The 21,959-nt window shown below is 37.5% G+C and overlaps 1 protein-coding gene across 5 annotated transcripts in view; it reads right to left on the bottom strand.

Moving 5' to 3' along the window:
* The window catches only part of ADD3 (adducin 3), a 126,477-nt gene that overhangs the window by 27,638 nt on the left and 76,880 nt on the right, over positions 1–21,959 (bottom strand). For all 5 annotated transcript variants that reach the window (XM_037165591.2, XM_037165589.2, XM_037165592.2 and 2 more), the window contains exon 2: positions 1,724–1,944. In XM_037165591.2, coding sequence (XP_037021486.1) covers positions 1,724–1,918 — 195 coding nt within the window. In that variant the 5' untranslated portion in view covers positions 1,919–1,944. The remainder of the gene's footprint in view (positions 1–1,723; positions 1,945–21,959) is intronic.

The following is a 21,959-nucleotide window of genomic DNA, read 5'->3' as shown; positions in this document are numbered from 1 at the left end:
AATGAAATGTATAAGTATTAAAATATAGATAATCTACTCAAAGCTATGCTGTCTTTAAGTTTAATGGGGAAATTATAAAACAAAACCCCTGGCATGGAAATGAAGTTTAGTACAATTTCCTTTTAAATTTTACTGTTAGAATTAAACGGTCCTCTTTGGAGCACTCCCCAAAGAAATCTCAATATTTAACAACCCTGAACAAAATCCGAACTGCACCTTATTCTTTCAGTTACTTTATATATCATATAATCATTTGGTTGACAAGTTAGATCTTAAAAATGAGGTTTCTTTAGAAGAGGAAATGTATCCATTTCAATCCCCAAAATTAACAGGCCCTTCAACTATTTCTAAACACAGAAACTCAGGCTTGCATGAAAGAAGGCACTTACTCCCTCATGATGAATTCTCTGGTTAATCTCTTTTCCACTGGGGAAAGGGTTTCTTTAAGGGTTTATTCATTACAATTTTTTTTTTGAGAGAGAGGGGAAAGAAGGGAGAAAGAGAGGGAGAGAAATATTGATGTATGAGAGATACTTCTGTCTGTTGCCTCTTGCAAGCCCTCAAGTGGGGACCTGGCCAACAGACGGTCTTGTACCCTGACAGGGAATCAAATCAGCGACCTTTCAGTTTACAGGCATTCAATCCACCGAGCCACACCAGCCAGGGCTCTTTCAGGATTTACTTAAAGGGTAGCTTTAAATTTAAGCTAATTTAAATTCCTCAAAGCTTGCATTGCTTTTATAACTTTCACTTGCTTTTATCTAGGTTACTGGTATAAGAGAATTACTCAGAGTGGAATTCCCCTTTGGCTTTGGACTTAACCTCTGTGATTAAATTCACAAGGGCACAACAAAAATTATTTACCAGGGCCACCCCAGGCAGTTCTATGCCTTGGTGCTTATTTTAGTACCTAAGCTAGAAACCTAATATAACCCTAACCTGGGCATCATGTGTCTTTGTGTGCTGAACTCTGTCTGCCTTAAGGAGACCATGCATCATTATGCATAAAGTTCTGAACTAATTTTGCATCTTTAAGATTAATTAAGCTGTTCTCTCATTTTCTATCATTTTTATGGGACTTTTGCAATTCTACTAAGGGTAAGAAAACTAACAAATCACTAGAATATGATTTGTCAAGTCTGGATATTACTGTGCAGACAGAATTTCCAGCTTGCGTTGAGGTTGAAATCCACGTTTAGAGTAGTCAGTTTGGTGTGTGTGCACACAACCAAGCCTGCTTAGGTGTTACATAACGTTCTGAGGCTGTTCTGAGGTTCTGAGGCTGCCAAATCTCAGACCTCAGAACCCTAAGTCTTCCTATGCTGCTCTGAGTGTCAGGGTAACCAAAGAAAGAAAATATGTGCATGAGATGTACCTAACTCCTTTCTTGGTTTCTAATACTTCAGTCATGGCTTTCATTTCTTCACAGATATTCAGTCCGAACTGGGTGTCCCTGAGCACAAGAGCATCTTTTCCCCTCCTTTAATGAAGCATTACATTCAGAAATCACACAGAGAAAATGTATACCACCAAGACAACACTAGTTCGTTGCTGTTAAAGATTTGCAAACTAAATATATAAAGTAGGTGCACATTTTGCCTCCGCAAGAGTCACTCTTCTTTCACCCCTCTTGTAAGCTGAGACTTAAGGTATCTCCTGTTTCATTATATCAAGGTTTCCAAAGAAGAAGAAAAATTATAGCCTTTTAATTATTTCAACTCACAGGACTTTGCAAGATTTGAGTAACTCGTTTCCTCTGTTCCATCATATTGAAGTCTTGTCGTAGATCAGGAGACATGTTCCTCTCTCTGATGTACTCTGGGTCATTTTCATTGATGCGGTCAAAATACCTCTCTTTGTGAGGCACGCTGGGAGGAGGAGGAGTAGTGATCACGCCTTGGCTAGCATCTGAACTCATGCTTCAAGCCTGCGGATTCCCCTTATCTGTATCAATAAACACAAAGGACATTCGGTATAAAGTACAAATTTTACATGGGTCTAGTAGAATTTTTTCCTCCCCCTGAGTTACGTTGGTAGCTTTCTTTAAAACACAGCTTCTCAAAAAAAAAAAAAAAAAAACCTAGAACAATTTTTAAGGTAAATGTATCTTACATTATAACAGTAAATCAGAAATTGATATTTTCAGGGCTAATGCAAATGTGTGGTTCAATTATAACAGTGTCATCAATTGCTGTTGAATTTTTAAAGAAAGCAGTGATCAAAATAATACAAAAATAAAATGCCACATCTAAGACGGCAAATTTTCACAGTGAGTGCTCTCAGAAGAGCCCCTTTCTCTCTTACTCATGATTTTATGTTAGACCAAACTTTGGTCATATTTAATGGCCACTGCATTTTGTAATGAATGTAATTTACTAACATGAGAAAAACACAGCTTTAAGTTTCTCAAATGACTCAACAACTTCCCAGGGAAAAGATGGAAATTATTAATGTTGCTAAACTATGTAACTTCAGCAGACAGTGCTTCAAGTCCAAGCAAGCAGCAATGAAAAGCTATTCAGAAAACACATGAACTGCTGATCCATCTAATTATCATGATTATTACTGATACTTAGGACTATCCTTGATTTTATGCTAGGGAAATAAATTCATCCGGGCTTTGCTACAACTGAGCACCTAACCAACTATAGATAGATCAACAAGACAGTCATATTAAATGTAGTTGAAGCCATCTAGCTTGGTGCTTTTCAAATTGTCTGTGGTGACTCTCTCCAATGTGCTGTGGGCCAATATTTCTGTAAAACACAAAATTATGCATTCAGATGTCTTGGCAATTGTCAAACTGAAAGGAGTTTCTGAACAGGTAATACCATAGTCTGTACTTGTCACCGACAGTCCCGTCTGCAGACTGGCACTAGATCCTGAGCCGCGCTCGGAGGAACAAGGACCTAACAGAGAGTAACAGCCACTGCCAACCAAAGGAATGCTTCCCTGAACTTTTAGATGTGAAATGGCAGTAAGTGTAAATCAAGAAAGAGGGAGACCACTGATTCCTATGTTCCTTTCCCTAGCTGTGCTTTTGAACTGAGTATAGAAAACGCAAAGACGTGCAACAAGGAAGAAGAAAACAAACAAAAAATAGTTTTTTAAAAATTATTTATTTATTTATTTTTAGACAGGGGGAGGGAGGGAGAGAAACATCAATGTGTGGTTGTGCCTCTCGAGTGCCCTGACTGAAATCAAACAGCGCCCATTTGGTTCACAGGCCAGCGCTCAATCCACTGAGCCACACCAGCCAGGGCAGAAATTATGAAAATGGTTTTGCTTAATTTTTTTCTATAGGCAGTGACTTTCATTCATGCAACCTTTTCAATATAAATGAGTGGGTAACAGAAAAACTGTTCTAACTACAAAACTGTATTTTTAAGTGATTATTTGTCTGGTGAGAAGAATCACTTCATAATAAGGGGAGTTAAATATAAAACATCCAAGTACTCTTTTTCCATTTATGTTGAAAACTAAGGGGAGAGAAGTTTCTGTGGAGCCCGTAACTGCAAATTCTTCACCACCTCAAAGTCCCAGCAGAACACTTTTCTAGATAGATCCAGAAGGGAAAGGCAAAATAGGTCACGTTCATCTTATGAGTCTGAATCCCTAATAAAGACCAGAGACATCTGGTCTCAACTTTTAAACACAGTAACAATTTGTTTCCAATCATAATTTTCTGCCTTGTCCCAGCTTAGCCCACACAAACTAATGATAAGACATTACAAATTCCTGCATTAATTCTTGTCCTCGAAGTGTAAACTCATTCTTTTAAAAATAATTTTTGCAAAACACATTAAAACTGTTTCCTTCTTGACAATGTCTCTCATATGTAACATCTCATAAGTTACCTAAGTTAGTTTGGTGTACTACACACAAAATTTAGGAAATGTGTTTTAAGATACTTCATATCACACTGCTTTAATAATGTTCTGACTCAGTGACCATAAAGCAACTAATTAGTGAAGGGAATGTAAAATACAAGCTTTTATATAACTGAACCTTCCACATCCTAAGTCATTAATTAAAAAATAAAGAAAAAACGTAAGAATGAATGTGTGATAATTAAACATGTCTTCACAGGTTTTTGTTTTTTTCTTTTTATACAACATCCACTGCTAATGGAATGACCCTAGCAATATTATACATTATTCAAAAATTAGGTTTTGCTGTACTGTGATCAGTTTGGCTTACCAACCTATGGTCTTTATCATTATCTTGCTATTATCCAAAAATGTGGTACAGAATACCAACTGTAAAAAAATTTTCTTTTTTCATATCCAGCTGGGTAGTCTCCAGCTGGGTAGGTTGGAGGCCTAACCAACCTTTGGAACCTTATTTTCTTAGAAGCTCTTTATGTCATGCTGTCTTTTAAATGATCAAGTACAGACTAAGTGAGTACTCAATAACTGGGATATCACTTAATACAGAAATTAATTCTATTTTAGTTTATCACAGTAGGCCACTGGCTTAAGTCATTTAAAAAAAAGCCAGTCTATGAATATTGCCTTCAGTTGGATTCTACCTAATCCTCAACTCCAAAAGCACTATTTAGCTTAATGGAAAATAGAGTTAGATAGCAAGCTTGTGTCTAACCAAATTTCTGATGTTCACAAAACAATTTTATGAAAACACAGCAAAAAGTAGTGAGCTGTGGTGGTAGATTCATTTCATTGCCTCAGTATTGGTTTAAGAAGCTGGTAAGTGAAACATTGATAAGTAAAGGCTTATAGTTTGAAGAACTCTTGATGATGAACACATTTTTCAAAAAGTAAGGTAAACAGAAAGATACATCTAACCACCCATTTTAATAATCAAAGAGCACACTCTATGTGTATAATAACCCTTTGTAGTTTATACCACCTCTTATGCCCTCCTATCTGATGTTACCTTTGCAGTTACCCAATGAGATAGAGGTTGATAACCAAGACGTTCAGTGGATTAAATATCCTGCCCCAATTCATGCTGCTTATGTCTTAGGCAATATTCCAAGCCACAGTCCTCTGTCCCCTACTTTACAATGACACATACTACTTCACAGATCATAAAACACAAGAGGGGTATGAAAAATTTTAAGACTTTTAGTCTACATTCTGTCCCAAATATTTAACAATTGGAGCTTATGGCATTTGTCAAAAAATGAGGAAATGACACAAAAAAAGGAAGTAAGATTAGAAATGACTCAAAACACTGACCTTTTTAAAACTTCAAAAGCTCATTATTTAACTGGGCCTTTTAAAACAAGAAGTTTCAAAGTGTTATGTACTTGGAGTAAGAATTACAAATTTATAGAAAGGGTACAAAATAAAGAATAAGAGTAGCAACTTCTCATTTAAGTGTTCTATACATAGATGCTGAACAGTAAGTAAGAGTTTTACGTAGATGTTAAGCCAATCATAAGCACAATTGATTATCTGCAATTTTGTACACCAAGTACTACAGACTGAACTGTGTTTCAAGCCTTGAAAAAATTTAGGATCCACAAGATTATCTGAACATAAACAGAACTCAGAAAAATGTGAAAGAAGCTTGCAGCATTACTTACAATAGCAAAGATAATGGAGACGACCGAAGTGTTGATGAATGAATGGATTTTTAAAATGTGGTATATATACATGACCAACTATTATATTATTATTCAACTATCAAGAGAAGGAAATCCTGCCCTTTTTAACATGGATGGACCTCGAGGGCATTATGCTAAGTGAGATACGTCAGACAGAAACAAACTTGTACATGAAATGTTCATAGCTGCACTTACTTACAATAGCCAAAAGGTGGAACCAGCCCCAATTCCATCAACTGATGAATGGATAAACAACATATTTTTGTATTCAATAAATGGATACAAAACAAAACAATAATGGAATATTATTCAGGGGAAGGAAGAATAGGGAGGGACTGCTTTCTGTCTGGGGTGATGACAAAGTTCTGAATCTAGTATGATGGCTACATAGCATTGTGAGTATGCTAATGCCACTAAACTGTATACTTTAAAATGGTTAAAATGGTACATTTTATGTGATATGTCTTTTACCACTACAAAAAAATGAACTCAGAATGGGTCACAGACTTCATTGTAAAACTATAAAACTTTCAGGCCCCAGCTGGGTAGCTCATTTGGTTAGAGAGGTGTCCTGATATGCCAAGGTTGCAGGTTTGATCCTCAGGCAGGGCACATGCAATAACCTACTACTGAATGTATAAATAAGTGAAACAATTAATCAATGTTTCTCTTTCTCTTCCTCTATCCCTAAAATTAGTGAATAAAATTAAAACAACAACAACTCTTAGAAAAAACATAAGGAGAAAAACTTCAGATCTAGGGCCAGGCAAAGAGATCTTGGACTTGACACCAAAACACGCTCTATAAAGGAAATAGAGCATGTTGTAGAGCATGCTGCATTGAACTTCACCAAAACTTAAAATATTTGTCGGCAAAAACCTGTTAAAAGGATTAAAAGACAAGCTACAGACCATGAGAAAAAATTTAAAACCACACATCCTACAAAGGACTAGTGTGTATAATACTTGTATATAACAACCTTTTAAAGCTCATCAGTTAAAAAAATAACACAATTCAAGTAGAATATGGGAATTGCATACATAGAAGAAGGTCAATAAGTGCATAAAATAATTTTTAACACCATTAGTCATTAGGGAAATGCAAATTAAAGTCACAAGACACTACTATACAAGTAGCAGAATGGCTAAAAAACTAATGACAATCCCCAAATGTTGGAGAAGATGCAGAAAAACTGGATCCCTCATATACATTGCTGCTGGGAATGTAAAATGGTATAGTAACTCTGATAAACAGTTTGGCATTAAAAAAAACAACTAAATATGCAATTACCATATTACCCAGCAATTACACTCCTAGTCATTTAACCCAGAAAAAGAGAAACATGTTTTCCTATCCAAATACAAAAATCTACACGAAAATTTTTATAGGAGCTTTATTTGTAACAATCAAAAAATGGAAACAATCTAGATGTTCTTCAACAGGCAGATGATTAAATTACAAATATTATAAATACAATAAAAAGGAATGACTTAGAGATACACACAACAGCTTGCATGAATCCCCAGTGAATTATGCTGAGTGAAAAAGAAAGCCAATTACGAAATGTTATATAGAGCATGATTCCATTTATATAATGTTTTGTTATAATGTTGATAAGATGCTGTGGGAACTTAACTCTTGTTCACGTAAATTAGTTTATGGTAAAATTGGTTTTGTTGTATGTCATTTTGCTTAAAGTTGCAGAACCTATTGACAACATCGAGTGAGGACTTCCTGTATTCTTAAATTAAATTAGAACATTATACAAGTGGGGAACAGACTAGTGGTTGCTGGGAGTTGGGGAGGGATACAATTGAGAGGGAGGGAGATGGGTGGTCATAAAAGGGCAATTAAATACTGTAAAAAAAGGCATTTAATGTCTACTATTGAGATTTCAGTATTAGTCTTTTATAAGCCAGAAACAGCAAGTGAAAATATTAACTCAACTGCTGGACTCAAATCTTTGCATTTCTACCAACTGTTGTGTGACAGAACAGCCATGGACTATTCATTCAACAAACATTTGAGCATCTACTCTGTGCCAAGTTCTACTATGTGGGGATACAATGGCAAATAAAACAGAGTTCTTCCTATGTCAAGTACATAAACAAATTACATTATACAGGTGCCACAACCAACCGTAAGATAAAAGGACTATCTCAAAAGATGCTTCAGATTTCCTATATCCTATGATTCTGCTGGTGTCCTCTGACCTATTCCAACAATGAGGCAGATAAAGCCCCTTGATATGGTTAGTATTCTTAAGAGCTAGTAATTTTCTAATAATAACTAGGTATTTCTTACTTTAGTGATGGGTTATTGTAGCATTTAAAAAAAAACAATCAGTTACTGGGCCCTTACTATGTGCTAGCCACTGGACTTTACATACTTTAGCTATTCACTCCTTAAAATCCTATGAGGCGGGTGTTATCATCTCCATTTTGCAGGAGGAAATAAAGTCACTGAGTTGGTCAAAGAGCTGGTAAGTGGTGCAGCAGCGGTTTAAATCTAGTCTGTAGATCTCTACAGCCCACGGCCTTAGTCATAATCCAGATCTGAGGGGGGCAACACTTTCTTTTATTCTTTTTTTTATAAATTTTTACTACATTTATTGGGTTGGCACTGGTTAATAGGGTCATATCAATTTCAAGTGTACATTTCTATACTAAGTCTGTATGTTGCACTAAATGCCCCAAGTCGAACCCTCTTCTGTCACCATATATTAGGTCCCCCACCCCTTCCCCTTTCCCTCTGGTACCCACAACACTGCTATCTGTGTCCATGAGTTTCAGTTTTACACCCCACATACAAGTGAAATCATGTGGTCCTTAGCTTTTGCTGACTGACTTATTTTCCTTAGCATTATATTCTCAAGGCCCACCCATGTGGTTGCAAATGGCAGTATTTCATCTCTCCTTATGGCCGAGTAGCATTCCATGGCATAAGTGTAACCACGTCTGCTTTATCCAATCCTCCATCGAAAGATACTTCCACCAGCTCCATGTCCTGGCCACCGTGAATAATGCTGCAATGAACAGAGGGGTGCCTCTATCTTTGTGAATACCCGTTTTTGAGTTTTTCAGGTAAATACCCAGGAGTGGGATTGCTGGGTCATATGGTAACTTTATTCTTAACTGTTTAAGGAACTGCCGGACTGTTTTCCATAGTGGTTGTACCCGTTTACATTCCAAATGGCAGTAATTTCTTTTCAAATTCAGACTCTACCCAGGCTACAAAATGAATGAATGAATAAATGAATTAATAAAATTTTTTAAAAAGAGTAATTTTTAAAATACCAGAATTACCAATGGCTTGGAAGGGAGTCATACATCTTCACTATCGTACCTCTCAAGAAGAAATGTTTAAGGGAAGTATTAACAAAGAGTAGACTCTAGCTCCTCTTAACTCTGAACAACAAAGCCCAACATAAATATCTTTTGCTTCTAGGTGACATGGTGAACAATTCGGTTTCTGGGCTCCTTCTCTTTAAAACTAACCAACGCTACCTGTTTTTAATACCACTACTGTGCATAGTCAGGCTTTCTAGAACTTCAGAGCAATATAAACCAGAGCAATCCAGTATGAACTCCATTAAAGAAAAAAAATTAGCTTTCTAAAAAAAAGATTTTACTTATTTTTAGAGGGAGGGGAAGGGAGAGAAAAAGAGAGAGAGAGACACCAATGTGTGGTTGTCTCTTGTGTGCCCCCTACCAGAGACCTGAACTGCAACCTAGGCATGTGACCTGACTGGGAATTGAACCAGCAACCCTTTGGTTCGCAGGTCGGCACTCTATCCACAGAGCCACACCAGCCAGGGCAGAAAAATGAATTTTTTAAAAGTAGTATTATTCAACTTATTAACACTATGGGTTTCCCTCTGGCCAATGCAGATCAGAAACAAGATATCAAGCATAAACAAAATTCTAGTTTTAAAAATCTTATCCAAATATTTATGCAGTAACTATTCAATAAGTACGTTTAAAGAACATTAGGTTCAGGACACTAATAGATGCAACAGTCTAGAACAATGGCTTTCAAACTTTAAAAAAATGGCAATTGACAATAAGAAATATACTTTATATTATAACTACATACAATGCATGCAATATATAACTGAAATAAATTTATGACTTACTATGTGGTACATTCTGATATTTTCTATTGTAATCTATACTGTTTTTTTAAATGTGGGTCAAACTGATTCATGACCTATTAATGAGTCACAACCCACAGTTTGAAAAATGCTACCCTAGAAATTCAATTGATGGGAAACAGAAAGGAAAAGAGGTGTGTGTGTCTGAGGGAGGGAGGGAGGGAGAGGGAGGGGAGAGAGAGAGAGAGAGAGAGAGAGAGAGAGAGATGGTGGAAGGGGGGAAATGAATATGTGCTAGAGAGGTAGAAGAAAATAAGAAATGATTCCTTGAGGTGTATGTGTGTGTGTATAAATTTCTTGATATATATATATATATATATTTCTTGATATACAGATATGTAAATTCGTTCATGCATATTCACATACACGTTTGTGGCAGGTTATAGAAATAATGTCTTAGTGATTTGTGGGATAATTAAATTTTCCTCCATTTGGACACTTAGAAAGTGCCATCTGTATAACTCAATGTCAGATTTCCCCCCATTTTTCCTGACTCTTGTCTACTTCTAGTTTAATTGTCCAGAACTCTTTGCTCATGTTTGTAGTCCCCACAATGGCAGACCACTCCATAAGTGGCGGCTGAATTGAATTACTTTACTACATCAGAGTTCCTTCCAAATCAATCTGGTTTGCATTATTTCTAGGCTGAGAATGGTAAAAACAATCGTATGAAAAGTTACTACTTATAAAGTCATTCCAAACTTAAAATTCTTGGCAGTTTTAACACTTTTCTCTAGAATATAAGCAACAAGATGGCTGTACTTTCAAGTACCAGGCCTAATGTTCCATATTTAAAACAATAATCAAAGATATGCCAAGACTTCAAAGCAGCATATTTGGTAACAACAACAACAACGACTTGTTCACCGGGTTAGAATCTTTCTTCATGAAAGTTACTATAAAATTGTGAAGGTATTTCAAGTTCTAGAAAACAGAACGGACTTTGCACAAACTATGACAAGCCACATCCTCAGACTGACCAGTGGGTTTTTATTCATTTTAAATTCTAAAGGCACGAACTACTTTCAACTGCTAGCCAAATTTTTATATACAACTCACATTAAATTGGTAGATCTGAAAAAGTAGATAAAAGTCAAGGAAAATGAAAAAAGAAACAACTGGCTTTGAGTAGAACTGAGATGCCAAAGAGATGACCCTTTCTGAGTGCCCAATGGAAGCAGATTTAATGATCCCAAAGAGCACTTATTGCTATCGTGGCTATTGATTCTGTGACAGCTGTTTCGGAGTATTTCATACTAGATTCAGGGATCACATTTTACTGATGACAGTAAACTATACTCAGAGATGTTGAGTGATTTGTCTAAAGCTACATAGCTCAAGTATCATACTGCCTTAAAATCATAATAATGACATTTACTAGCATTACCGTATCAGTCACAGATTGTTCCATGGTCAGCATTACTTATTCAATGAAATATAAGAAAAAGCCAGGCCCACTGCACACAGTTTGTGCAAGTGTTTTGTTTTTACTTAAAATTTTTTTTTATCCTCACCTGTGACCTTTCAGTTTATAGATGATGCTCCAACCAAGACACATCATCCAGGGGTGTATAGGTATTTTATAAATACCACTGACTGAGAGGAACGGGGTATAAGGAAGGGCTAAAAATCCTAGTGTTTGTTAATAAATTTGATTATGATTGTCTGTCTGTCTAGGATGCACAGAAAAGTAAATGTATGAGGTAGTTGTACAGTGCTGGTTGGTTTGACCTAAATATCCAAGAAATACATTTTCTTTAAGTAACTAGATTTTTAAGGATTAAGAAGTATCTACTTATTACTTTCAAGGATGTGCCTTGCCACTTATACTTTTTGAAGGCTTTGAAGCAAAAACTAAGAGAACATCTGGTCCAAACCCCCTTGTTTTCTAGATTAAACAACTAATAAAAGAAGTCTTCATAAAAAGATATGCCTAAGATCACACACTTAGTATCATCAGGGTGATCTAAGTTCTCCTAGTCCAGGGTTCTTGCTTGATAAATTATTACTTCCTCATAATTCACCACCTTGTACCCTTGGTCTTCTTTTCCATCAGTACATAGTAAACCAGATAAATAAGATACATAAGGACAAGGAGTATTGGGAGATGGGCAGACCAAGAAATTTAATGAGGTAGGCAATATGAATATCATAAAATACCATGGAACATTCCATACAATTCTGAGCTGCAAATAGACAGGAACTATATTGATACATATAGGGCGAGGGCCCTTACATTGGCTCAAGTCCACCTGAAAAGACCACTAAACAGGCAATGGTCACTATTTTGGAAGTTTTAACTGTTAACCTAAAAGATGACTACTGTGTCTTAGAGTTTATCAAAACTGGTAATAATAAATGATGATCAAGCTTACACTTTTACCACTCAAGTTAATTTGACATCATTTTGAAAGAGTTGAGGGCCTTTAACCCCCAGAAAAAGACTGTCAGCAGCATCTCCCACTTCATAGATAAAAAACTGAGGTTTACCAGAAAACTAAAAATGGAACTGCCTTTTGACCAGGCAATTTCACTGCTGAGACTATTCTCTAGGAATCCTGAGTCACCAATTCAAAAGAACCTATGTACCCCAATGTTCATAGAAGCACAATTTACAATAGCCAAGTGCTGGAAGCAACCTAAGTGCCCATCAGTAAATGAATGGATCCAAAAACTATACTACATTTACACAGTGGAATTCTATGCAGCAGAAAAGAAAGAAGGAGCTCCTACCCCTCACAACAGCATGGATGGAACTGGAGAGCATTATGCTAAGTGAAATAAGCCAGGTGGTGAAAGACAAATACCATATATGATCTCACCTATAAGTGGAACCTAATCCACAAAACAAGCAAGCAAAATACAAACAGAGACATTGAAATAAAGAACAATCTGACAGTAACCAGAGAGGTCAGGGAGAGGGATAATGGAGGGAAATAAAGGAAGGTTCATCAAGGGACATGTATAAAGGACACATGGACAAAGCCAAAGGTGGGAGGTGGGGATGGATGAGCAGGGGGATATGATGGGGTGAAAATGGAGACAACTATACTTGAACAACAATAAAACAAACCAAAACAAAAACCTCCTGAGGTTTAATAATTTGCCTCAGATAACCAAATGTTCTTCAAATACAGAATTATTCATAGTTACAGATCTCAATAGGTATGGAAGAGTTGACCAAAAAAACATGGAATGGCTTAAAGCGCAGTCATTTCTCAGAAGTATATATAGCTATTACAACCTTGATTATGGCCTTTCTTTATTGTGGTGCCTGGAAATACGGGATCACAATATTCAGCACAAAAATAAAAATGGTAAATGTTCTCAAAGTAATAAAATTAAAAAGCCTTATATGGCTATAAAACTAGTATAAATGTAGAAACAGCTCTCTTTGACCTATTTCCAGAATCTTAAGATTGATCCAAATCATTCTTAAATATCTGAACCCTTGTTATTGTTTTGAAATGACTTCTGTTAATTATATATTTAAAATAAAAGTATAAATTCTAAAATTCAATGTAAAAGTCTATGAAACAATAAATCTACAGCTGCTTAGTGAAAGACATAATTAATCTGAGCCTTAGTTAAAAATATAATTCAAAGGAAAAGTACCAAAATAAACTATTAAGAGTAGCAACAACCTATCACATTACTGAGTGTTCTTTACTTAATGGAAGTTGCCAGCTGGATGGGCATGCATTAGAAAAAGAAAAGAAAATTCAGCTGGAGGGCGCAGCTATGAGAGTATTTTGGTGTAACACTGCTCATTAAGATAAATTTTTTTGATTTCTGGCCAAGATGGAGGCGTAGGTAGACACATTGTGCCTCCTCACACAACCAAAAGAAGGACAACAAATTTAGAAACAAAAAAATCAATCTGAACTGCCAGAAAACTGAACTGTATGGAAGACCAACAACCAAGGAGTTAAAGAAGAAACATTCATCCAGACTGGTAGGAGGGGCAGAGATAGGCAGCCAGGGCTGAGAGGACTTGCAGCAAGTTGGTGGCTGTTGGACCTGGGTGGGCGAGGCAGCAGCTAGCAGACCAGGCAGTCCCACATTTGCACGCAGATAAACCGGGAGGAACAACTGCGGGGCAAGACAGACTGCGCAACTCAGGGTTCCAGTGCAGGGAAACAAAACCTCCAAACCTCTGACTGAAGAAACCTGTTGGGGTTGCAGCAGCAGGAGAAACTCCCAGCTTCACAGGAGAGTTCGTTGGAGAGACTAACAGGTTCCTAGAACATATACAAGCCCATCGACCCAGGAATTAGCACCAGAAGGGCGCAATTTGCTTGTGGGTAACAGAGGAAGTGACTGAAAGCCAGCAGAGAGCCTAGCAAGTGACACCGTTACCTCTTGGATCCTACCGCACATAGAGCACCACAATGCAGTGACATGGGTTGCTTGCTCTGGTAAACACCTAAGGCTCTGCCCCTTATTACATAACAGGTGCACGAGACAGAAAAAAAGGCCCAGATGAAATAACAGATCAAAGCTCCAGAAAAAATACAACTAAGTGATGAAGAGATAGTTAACCTATAGATGCAGAGTTCAAAATACTGGTAATCCAGATGCTCACAGAAATGGGTGAGTATGGTCCTAAAATAAAGAAAAAAGTAAAAGCGATGAAAAGTGAAAGAAAAATATATAGGGAACCAACAGTGAAGGGAAAGAAATGGGTACTCAAATCAATGGTTTGGACCAAAAGGAAGAAGTAGAAATTCAACCAGAACTGAACGAAGAAACAAGAATTCAAAAAAAAATGAGGCCAGGCTTAGGAACCTCTGGGACAACTTTAAACATTCCAACATCCGAGTCATAGGGGAGCCAGGAGAAGAGAAAGAGCAAGAAACTGAAAACTTATTTGAAAAAACAATGGAGAACTTCCCCAATCTGGCAAGGGAAACACACTTCTAGGAAATCCAGGAAGCTCAGAGAGTCCCAAAGAAATTGGACCCAAGGAAACACATACCAAGGCACATCATAATTACATTAGCCAAGATTAAGGAGAGAATCCTAGAAGCAGCAAGAGAAATGGAGATAGTCACCTACAAAGGAGTTCCCATAAGACTATCAGCTGATCTCTCCAAAGAGACCTTACAGGCAAGAAGGAGCTGAAAAGAAGTATTCCAGGTCATGAAAGGCAAGGACCTACATCTAAGACTGCTCTATCCCGTCACGCTATCATTTAGAATGGAAGGACAGATAAAGTGCTTCCCAGATAAGGTCAAATTAAAGGAGTCCATCATCACCAAGCCATTACATGTGAAATGTTAAAGGGACTTATCTAAGAAAAAGAAGTTCAAAACTATGAACAGTAAAATGACAACAAACTCACAACTATCAATAACGAACCAAAACAAAAACAAACAAACTAAGCAAACAACTAGAATAGGAACAGAATCACAGAAATGGAGATCACATGGAGGGTTATCAGCAGGAAGGGGGAGGGAGGAGAAAGAGGGAAAAGGTACAAGGAGTTAAGAAGCATAAACAGTAGGCACAAAATAGACGAGGGGAGGTTAGAATAGTATAGGAAATGTAGAAACCAAAGACCTTACATGTACGACCCACGGACATGAACTAAGGGGAGGAATGCTGGTGGGAGGGGTGCAGGGCAGAAAGGAGTAAAAGAGGGGAAAGTAGGATACCTGTAATAGCATAACCAATAAAATATATTTTAACAAAAAGATAAACATTTTTAGCAAACGTGAAAAATACTTCCTGTACTTGTACAACTGAAACACGGTAGTAATTTGATACAACATAATATACACTGTTCAAAATTTAAGTGCAGAACAATAAGTACAAAAATTTCAATCAGCTTGGCAATAACCCACAACCTTCAGACCAAATAATAAGTATAAATCGCCCAGCATTCAGCAGGGTGATCCGAAGGCTAAAGGCATTCACTGCTGGACAAAGTAGAGGATGAATCTAACATCTTTCTCACTAAAGTACCAATGACTGATAAAGAATATTTATTCATCAGCATTACCTGTTGCAAGGAACGGTGAGCTGGATTTCTGTATTTGAAGAGTAGGTGTTGGGGAGAAGAGAGGCAATTACTTGCTTAGACACTGGTAGGAGTAGAAATAATACTCCATGGTATCTTGAAAAAAATCGTTAAAAATTTACCAATAATAATGGCCACACAAGGGGCAAAGTTACAAACTTGAAAATGTATAAAATGTTCAGAGGAAATATAATCTCTAAAGTCCAAACTTAATCATTATGTAGATTTGGCTCAAATTGTTCCCAACATGAATCATTTGGCAAAGCAAATATGAAACTGATTTTCCAATAAACTAACATATGAGGACTGTCCAGAAAGTATCCATCCATGTACTATACACATTTATTGAAGAAGATACAACATACAGGAAACATTATACGCAGGACAATGATACCTCAGTCCCCTTTAAAGTAAGAACTTTGGGACCTCACACAGTTCTCCCAGTGTCTCTTCCGCTGTTCAAAACACTTTGCAAAATCCTTTGTTGGAATCACCATTAGCTGCTGGTCATGTTTTCCTGAATCTCATTGACAATCTGAAATTTCTTACCTATTAAAGGCGATTTTAGTTTTGGGAAAAGCCAGAAGTCAGAGGACATCAAATATGAGCTGTAGAGGGGGTTGAATTAGCTGGTTGATTTGATGTTTCATCAGAAAACTCCCCATGAGATGTGATGCCTGGGTGGGCACATTGTTGTGATGAAGCTTCGAATTACCAGCTGCCCAAAGGTGCGGGCCTTGGTGATACTGCATTTCTCAATCAATGGAGAACATTGAGGCAGTACTTCTTATTAATTATTTGGCCTGGAGAGGCATACTAGTGATGGGCAACACCTTCCCAATCAAAAAACACAATTAACATGGTCTTGATCTTGCTGTGACTTTGCTGTACCTTCTTTGCGCCCGGAGAACCAGGCAACTTCCATTGGGATGATTGGGCCTTCATGTCCAGATCACAGCCGTACACCCACAATTCATCTCTAGTTCTAACATTCTTGAGGAAATCTGATTTGTTGGTAGCAGTCTGAATCAAGTCTTTAGCAACTGCAGCACAATATTTCTTCTGCTCTGGCAGCGTAAGTCAAGGAACAAATTTTGTGAAATGAATTTTGCCACGATACTTTCATGCCAAGATCCTGCATCAAAATATCAGACACAGTAGTTTTTGGAATCCCGATAAGCTTCTAGTTCTCCGACTGTCAGTCTCCCACCGATCTTTATTGACTGCAGCCCAAACACATTCAACACTGTTCCGCTTGTTGCAGGCCTTCTAGAAAGTGGATCACTTTCGACAGAATCTCCACCATCGCTGAAGTGTTTGTGCCACACTTTTATTTGCACTGTACTCACTGCGTCACCCCTGAAAGCCTTCTGAATCATCTGAATAATTTCCAGGGAGGAATGTTCAAGCTTAATGTGAAATTTGATGCCGATTTGTTGCTCTGCTTTCTCAGTCATTTTGAATGTGACGGCACAGAGTACACATACGTGCTCACTCAGTGGTGTCTATTGCCCCCACTGACTAGTACAGTGAAGTCTTCATTGCTCACACATGTGCATTCCAGTCCACTTTTCTTGGCTGCCGGGTTACTGCAATATCCCACAAACTATTCTCGTTATATAACAATGACTGGATTTTTTCCGGACAGTCCTTGTATAGTCTTGTAAATGATGAGCAAAACAATCAACCAGAGAGGCAATCCTTCACATATCCCACAAAATCAAAAACCACATGCCTTGGTGCCTTCACCCACCTTTCTACAAAACATGATGAATGCTGTACATATATTCCCTCAGTCATCATTTGTCTACAACATACAGTTTTTGGAAATAGTTAGGAAAAAAACAAAAGGAGGAATTTTCTTTTTCCTAAGAGAAAGTTGACAAAGATGAGTGGATTGATTATTCAAATGTGCTTCTCAGACATTTAGTTTCTGTTATTAAGTCCCCTGGTATCAGTGAAATTTAAAAAACTGAGGTCCAGGAATCTATCCAGAACTTGACAACTCATGATAAATGAGAGGTTTCAACAAATGGAATCACTGGAGATTATAATTTTTAAAGAAAGAGTCATTGTTCTCAATTTCTGGAGATACGTTATGGCTTCAGTTCTTTACTACTCGGTACATAGTCCTTCTGGGCAAAAATCTTTTTTTTTTTTAAGAAACATTACTCTCACATACTTCATGAACTACAGTCAATTTAATTATTTGTCCAGCACTGAGTATGAAAATTTAAAGCCCTTGCTTTTGACATTTTCTTGAGAGTAATGTTTGAGGTCAAATTCACTTTACATATTACTACATATCTACTCCATAAACCTGGGAAACATGCCAAAGTGAATATCAGAACACAATACAGAAAACTTAACTCCCTGAAATTCCAATCACACATCTATCTATTTCTCAAGGATTTTTGAACTCAAGAAGTTCTGGTCCCTAATTCTGAAGATATGCGAACAATGCTGCAAAGCTCATTAATAAAAATGAGTTGAGTTTTGCAAAATAAACATTCGCCCAAAAGGCCAACCTAGAAAATTGATTTGTTTCTATAGGCCGTACTTCTGATAGGTCCGTCCCTAATGTGGTCTTTGTGACATGTGAGGTGCAGGAGGGGGGCTGGGAGCACACAAAAAATATTAGGTAACATTCCTTATACTAAAAACTATACAAATGTACATCAACAAAATGTTAAAGAAAACAGGGTTCAAGTAAGTCTCAAGAGTTCATCTTGCTCTCCTATTTCAGGTATTCCAGTTAAAGATTCTTGGCTTTGATGGCTGTAACTTACAAATTTGGCTGTAAAAGTCAATCCAAACGCTGTAGGTAATGCAACACATCATTACTGCAAAGAAGTTTGGTTTCAAGGAGTTCCTACCTTCACATTTTAGCTAGTAAGGTGGATTTCAAGGTTGTCACAACTGCGTCTGTCCCTCCCTCCAGCCCAGAAAGTCTAATATTGAGCCATGAAAAATGCAACTTACTAAAAGCCCAGAAGATAGTGCTTGGAAATCACTTTTTAAAATACTACCTGCCGTTTTAGAAAAATTGATAATAGTTTCCAGTGGAAGTCCATGAAAAGAGATATTTATCAACCTTGGAAATCTGTTTTGTAAAAACAAACGAACAACCCCCGCCCCAAACCCACTTTTGTGAAACTAGCTTTTTCAAATGAATCACCTTTGGATCTACAGCTCACTATTATATACTATACTGTGTTAAAATTGTCCCCTAAAATCTGTCATTACCTCAGAATGTGATCTCACTTGAAAATAGTCTAAATTTGTAATCACATTAAGATGAGGTCATACTGGATTCAGAGAGGCCATAAATATTGTACAGTGACTAGTGTCTTTATAGGAGAAAAGTGGACACGTGGACACAGGAGACAGACACACAGGAAAAAGCCATGTGACGAGGGATGCAGAGATCGAACTGTTGAACACCAGGGTTGCTGGCAACTACTGGAAACCAGAAGAACCCCATAAACAGATTTTCCTTCAGAGTCCTTAGAGGAAACCAACCCCACTGACATGCTGAGTTTTAACTTTGGGCTTCAAGAACCGTAAGAGAGGAAGTCCTTGTTGTTTTCCAGTCACTCATTTTGAGGTATGTTATTATGATAGCCCTAGGAAACAAATACATGCACTGTTACTTTGCATTACTGTTGCTCTGTTACTGTGCTATGGTAGCCTTAGGAAACTAATACACATACCGTTTCAATGGAACATACCATTCCAATGGAATTTCCATCCCAATCATACCTATTTTAGGAAGCATTTTACCATCATAACAATATGAATAGATTGCACACCTATGCAGAGGCAAAGTCAGTTCTTTAGAAATAAATACTGTCTTCCCTAATATTACCTAATTAGAACCAAAAGAGGAATAGCACCTTTAAAACTTAAGGGTATTAGAGATTCGTAGGATCTCTAGTGGATATAAGATATTATTATATCCAGTCCTACCCCCTCATTTCTCTAAATGAGGAAACAGGCCCCAAAAGAAAGTATGACTTGCCCAGGTCCCTCAATTTATCTTACACAGGCCTTTCACATTACCTCGAGTAGCACATGATCTGTCACTGTAAAAGAATATTTAAAACATAAACTGTATTTAAAAATTCCTTTAACTAAACGTTTTGGCAGTAAACTAATTTCAGAAGCTGAAGTACATTAAATAAAATGTTAACTTTTATGAAAAAGCACCTAGTGACTCAAGCTCTGATTTCTTGATTTTAAGTGGTTGGTAGGTATGCATCCAGGGTTAACAACACATAAAACAGATTTTTAAAATGTGTTTTCATAAGACTTTAGGGCCAATTATGCCATTTTTAAATAATGAGAACGCTGCACTGACTGGTATGGCTGAGCTGGTTGGGCGTGGTACCACAGAGTTGAAAGGTTGCTAGTTCAATTCCAGGTCAGGGCACATGCCTGGGTTGTGGGTTCGTCCTGGGTCAGGGTGTGCGTACAAGAGGTAAACTAACTGATGTTTCTCTCCTTCTCTGTCTCCCTCCCTTCCCCTGCCTCTAAAAACAAATAAAAATCTTTAAAAAAATAAGAAGAATGCTTCTCTTTCAAGCTTTCGTGGTAATTCACTAGAGAGAGTAAACTGTGACTCAGCTTTTTGTGCCCACTCACACATGCCTGAAGGGTCCATTTAAATTGCTCGTTATATTTTAAGTCCAGGCTTGCAGTAGGATTCATGTTTTTCTGAGGCTCACAAAGACCAGACTCACAGCTTAGCTCTACAGTGTTTATTTAGCTGGACGTAAAGCCTACATCAAGTATTTTATTGTCAAATAAAAAGCAATCTTCATGGGGCTTAGCAACTTAAGTGGCTCTCCAGAGTTTGGTAAATATTTTGTGTCTACTTTGGATCTCTATCGTCAGGAATGGGCTCTACAGAGTTGTAACGTGGGGGAAAGTGTTTTTCAAACGTCTAACATGTAGTATGGATACTAGAACCCTTGGCATTCATGATTACAAGGGGGAAGCCCAAGGCTACCTACTACAATATACCACAGCACCACTTTCTTAGTTCCTCCCTCAAAAAAAAAAAAAAGAAAGAAAAAGCATACTAGAGTCCTATCTTAGAAAATACTTAAGAATCAGCCTAGGGGTTTCTAAAATTCAGGATCTAAAAATAGAATGAAAAAGGTTTCTAGACTACCCGCCCCAGACACAGAGGAAAATGGTGCCTCTCCCAAGCAGAGGCCATTTCCCTGACTGCGGCTTTGTTCGCCTTACTTCTCACACACTGGGGCTGTTTTCCTGTCTCACCTTCACCCATCCAAATCTGAACCCACACTTGGGGGTCTTAATCCAAAAGCCACGTCCTGCCATTATGGCTTCCCCAACCTCCTCCGTCAGAATTAGCTTTTGTTTCCCCCGAAGTGCACCCAAAGCTCTTGGGCATAGTCTGTGCTGCTTTTACATTATCTGAGTTTGTGTATCTGCTCCAGTAACACCAACATCCTTTTCCTTTCTTCACTGTCCAGTTCAAGTAACTCAACAAGGTCTATTAAACTGAGTGAGGTGAGTAGGGCTGTTGACTCATATTTCATTCTCTACTCATTTTAGAATCGACTAAGGCAGGGAATCTACAGTAACCCTTGAAAACTGGGCTAATCGTGGTTTGATCGGAATGACCAGGTATCCAAGAGGGCTGAGGGAATAACATTGTGATCGGCATATCAAATGACTTCAACTGACTGAAAAGTAATCACAAAGAAAGCATAAAGGTGTCGAAAGAGCAATTTAAAAAAATCTATACTTAGTGCTGGGTTTTGAGACCAGTTACAAATACTACAAAAATGTCATCTTAACCCTGCAAACTATGACTCAATCAATCAGCAAACACAAAGGAGCTACCAAGTAAAGGATACACAGAAATATAAAGTATAGGCCCAGACCCTGCCCTTAATGACTTTCCATTTTCATCAGTGACAGAACCAGAACATGACCATGTGGAAAGATAACTGACAATAAAAGCTAGTTTATGACAACTGCCAAATAAGAGAAAAATATGAGATTCCCAAGAACTATTCAGGACTACTAATAAATTGAGTTTGGGATTACGAGAACAGAAGGATGATTACAGTGAACAGCTCAAGTCTGAAATTCTTCGTGTATAAAATGAGATGATTTGACCAGATGACCTGTAGGTTTACCTTCCAGCTCTGAAATTTTATTGTATTCTTATCACA

Source organism: Artibeus jamaicensis, unplaced genomic scaffold (assembly GCF_021234435.1).
Source record: "Artibeus jamaicensis isolate MK-2021 breed Jamaican fruit bat unplaced genomic scaffold, CSHL_Jam_final contig_490, whole genome shotgun sequence".
Taxonomy (NCBI): domain Eukaryota; kingdom Metazoa; phylum Chordata; class Mammalia; order Chiroptera; family Phyllostomidae; genus Artibeus; species Artibeus jamaicensis.
This window is presented reverse-complemented; position numbering and strand designations above follow the sequence as displayed.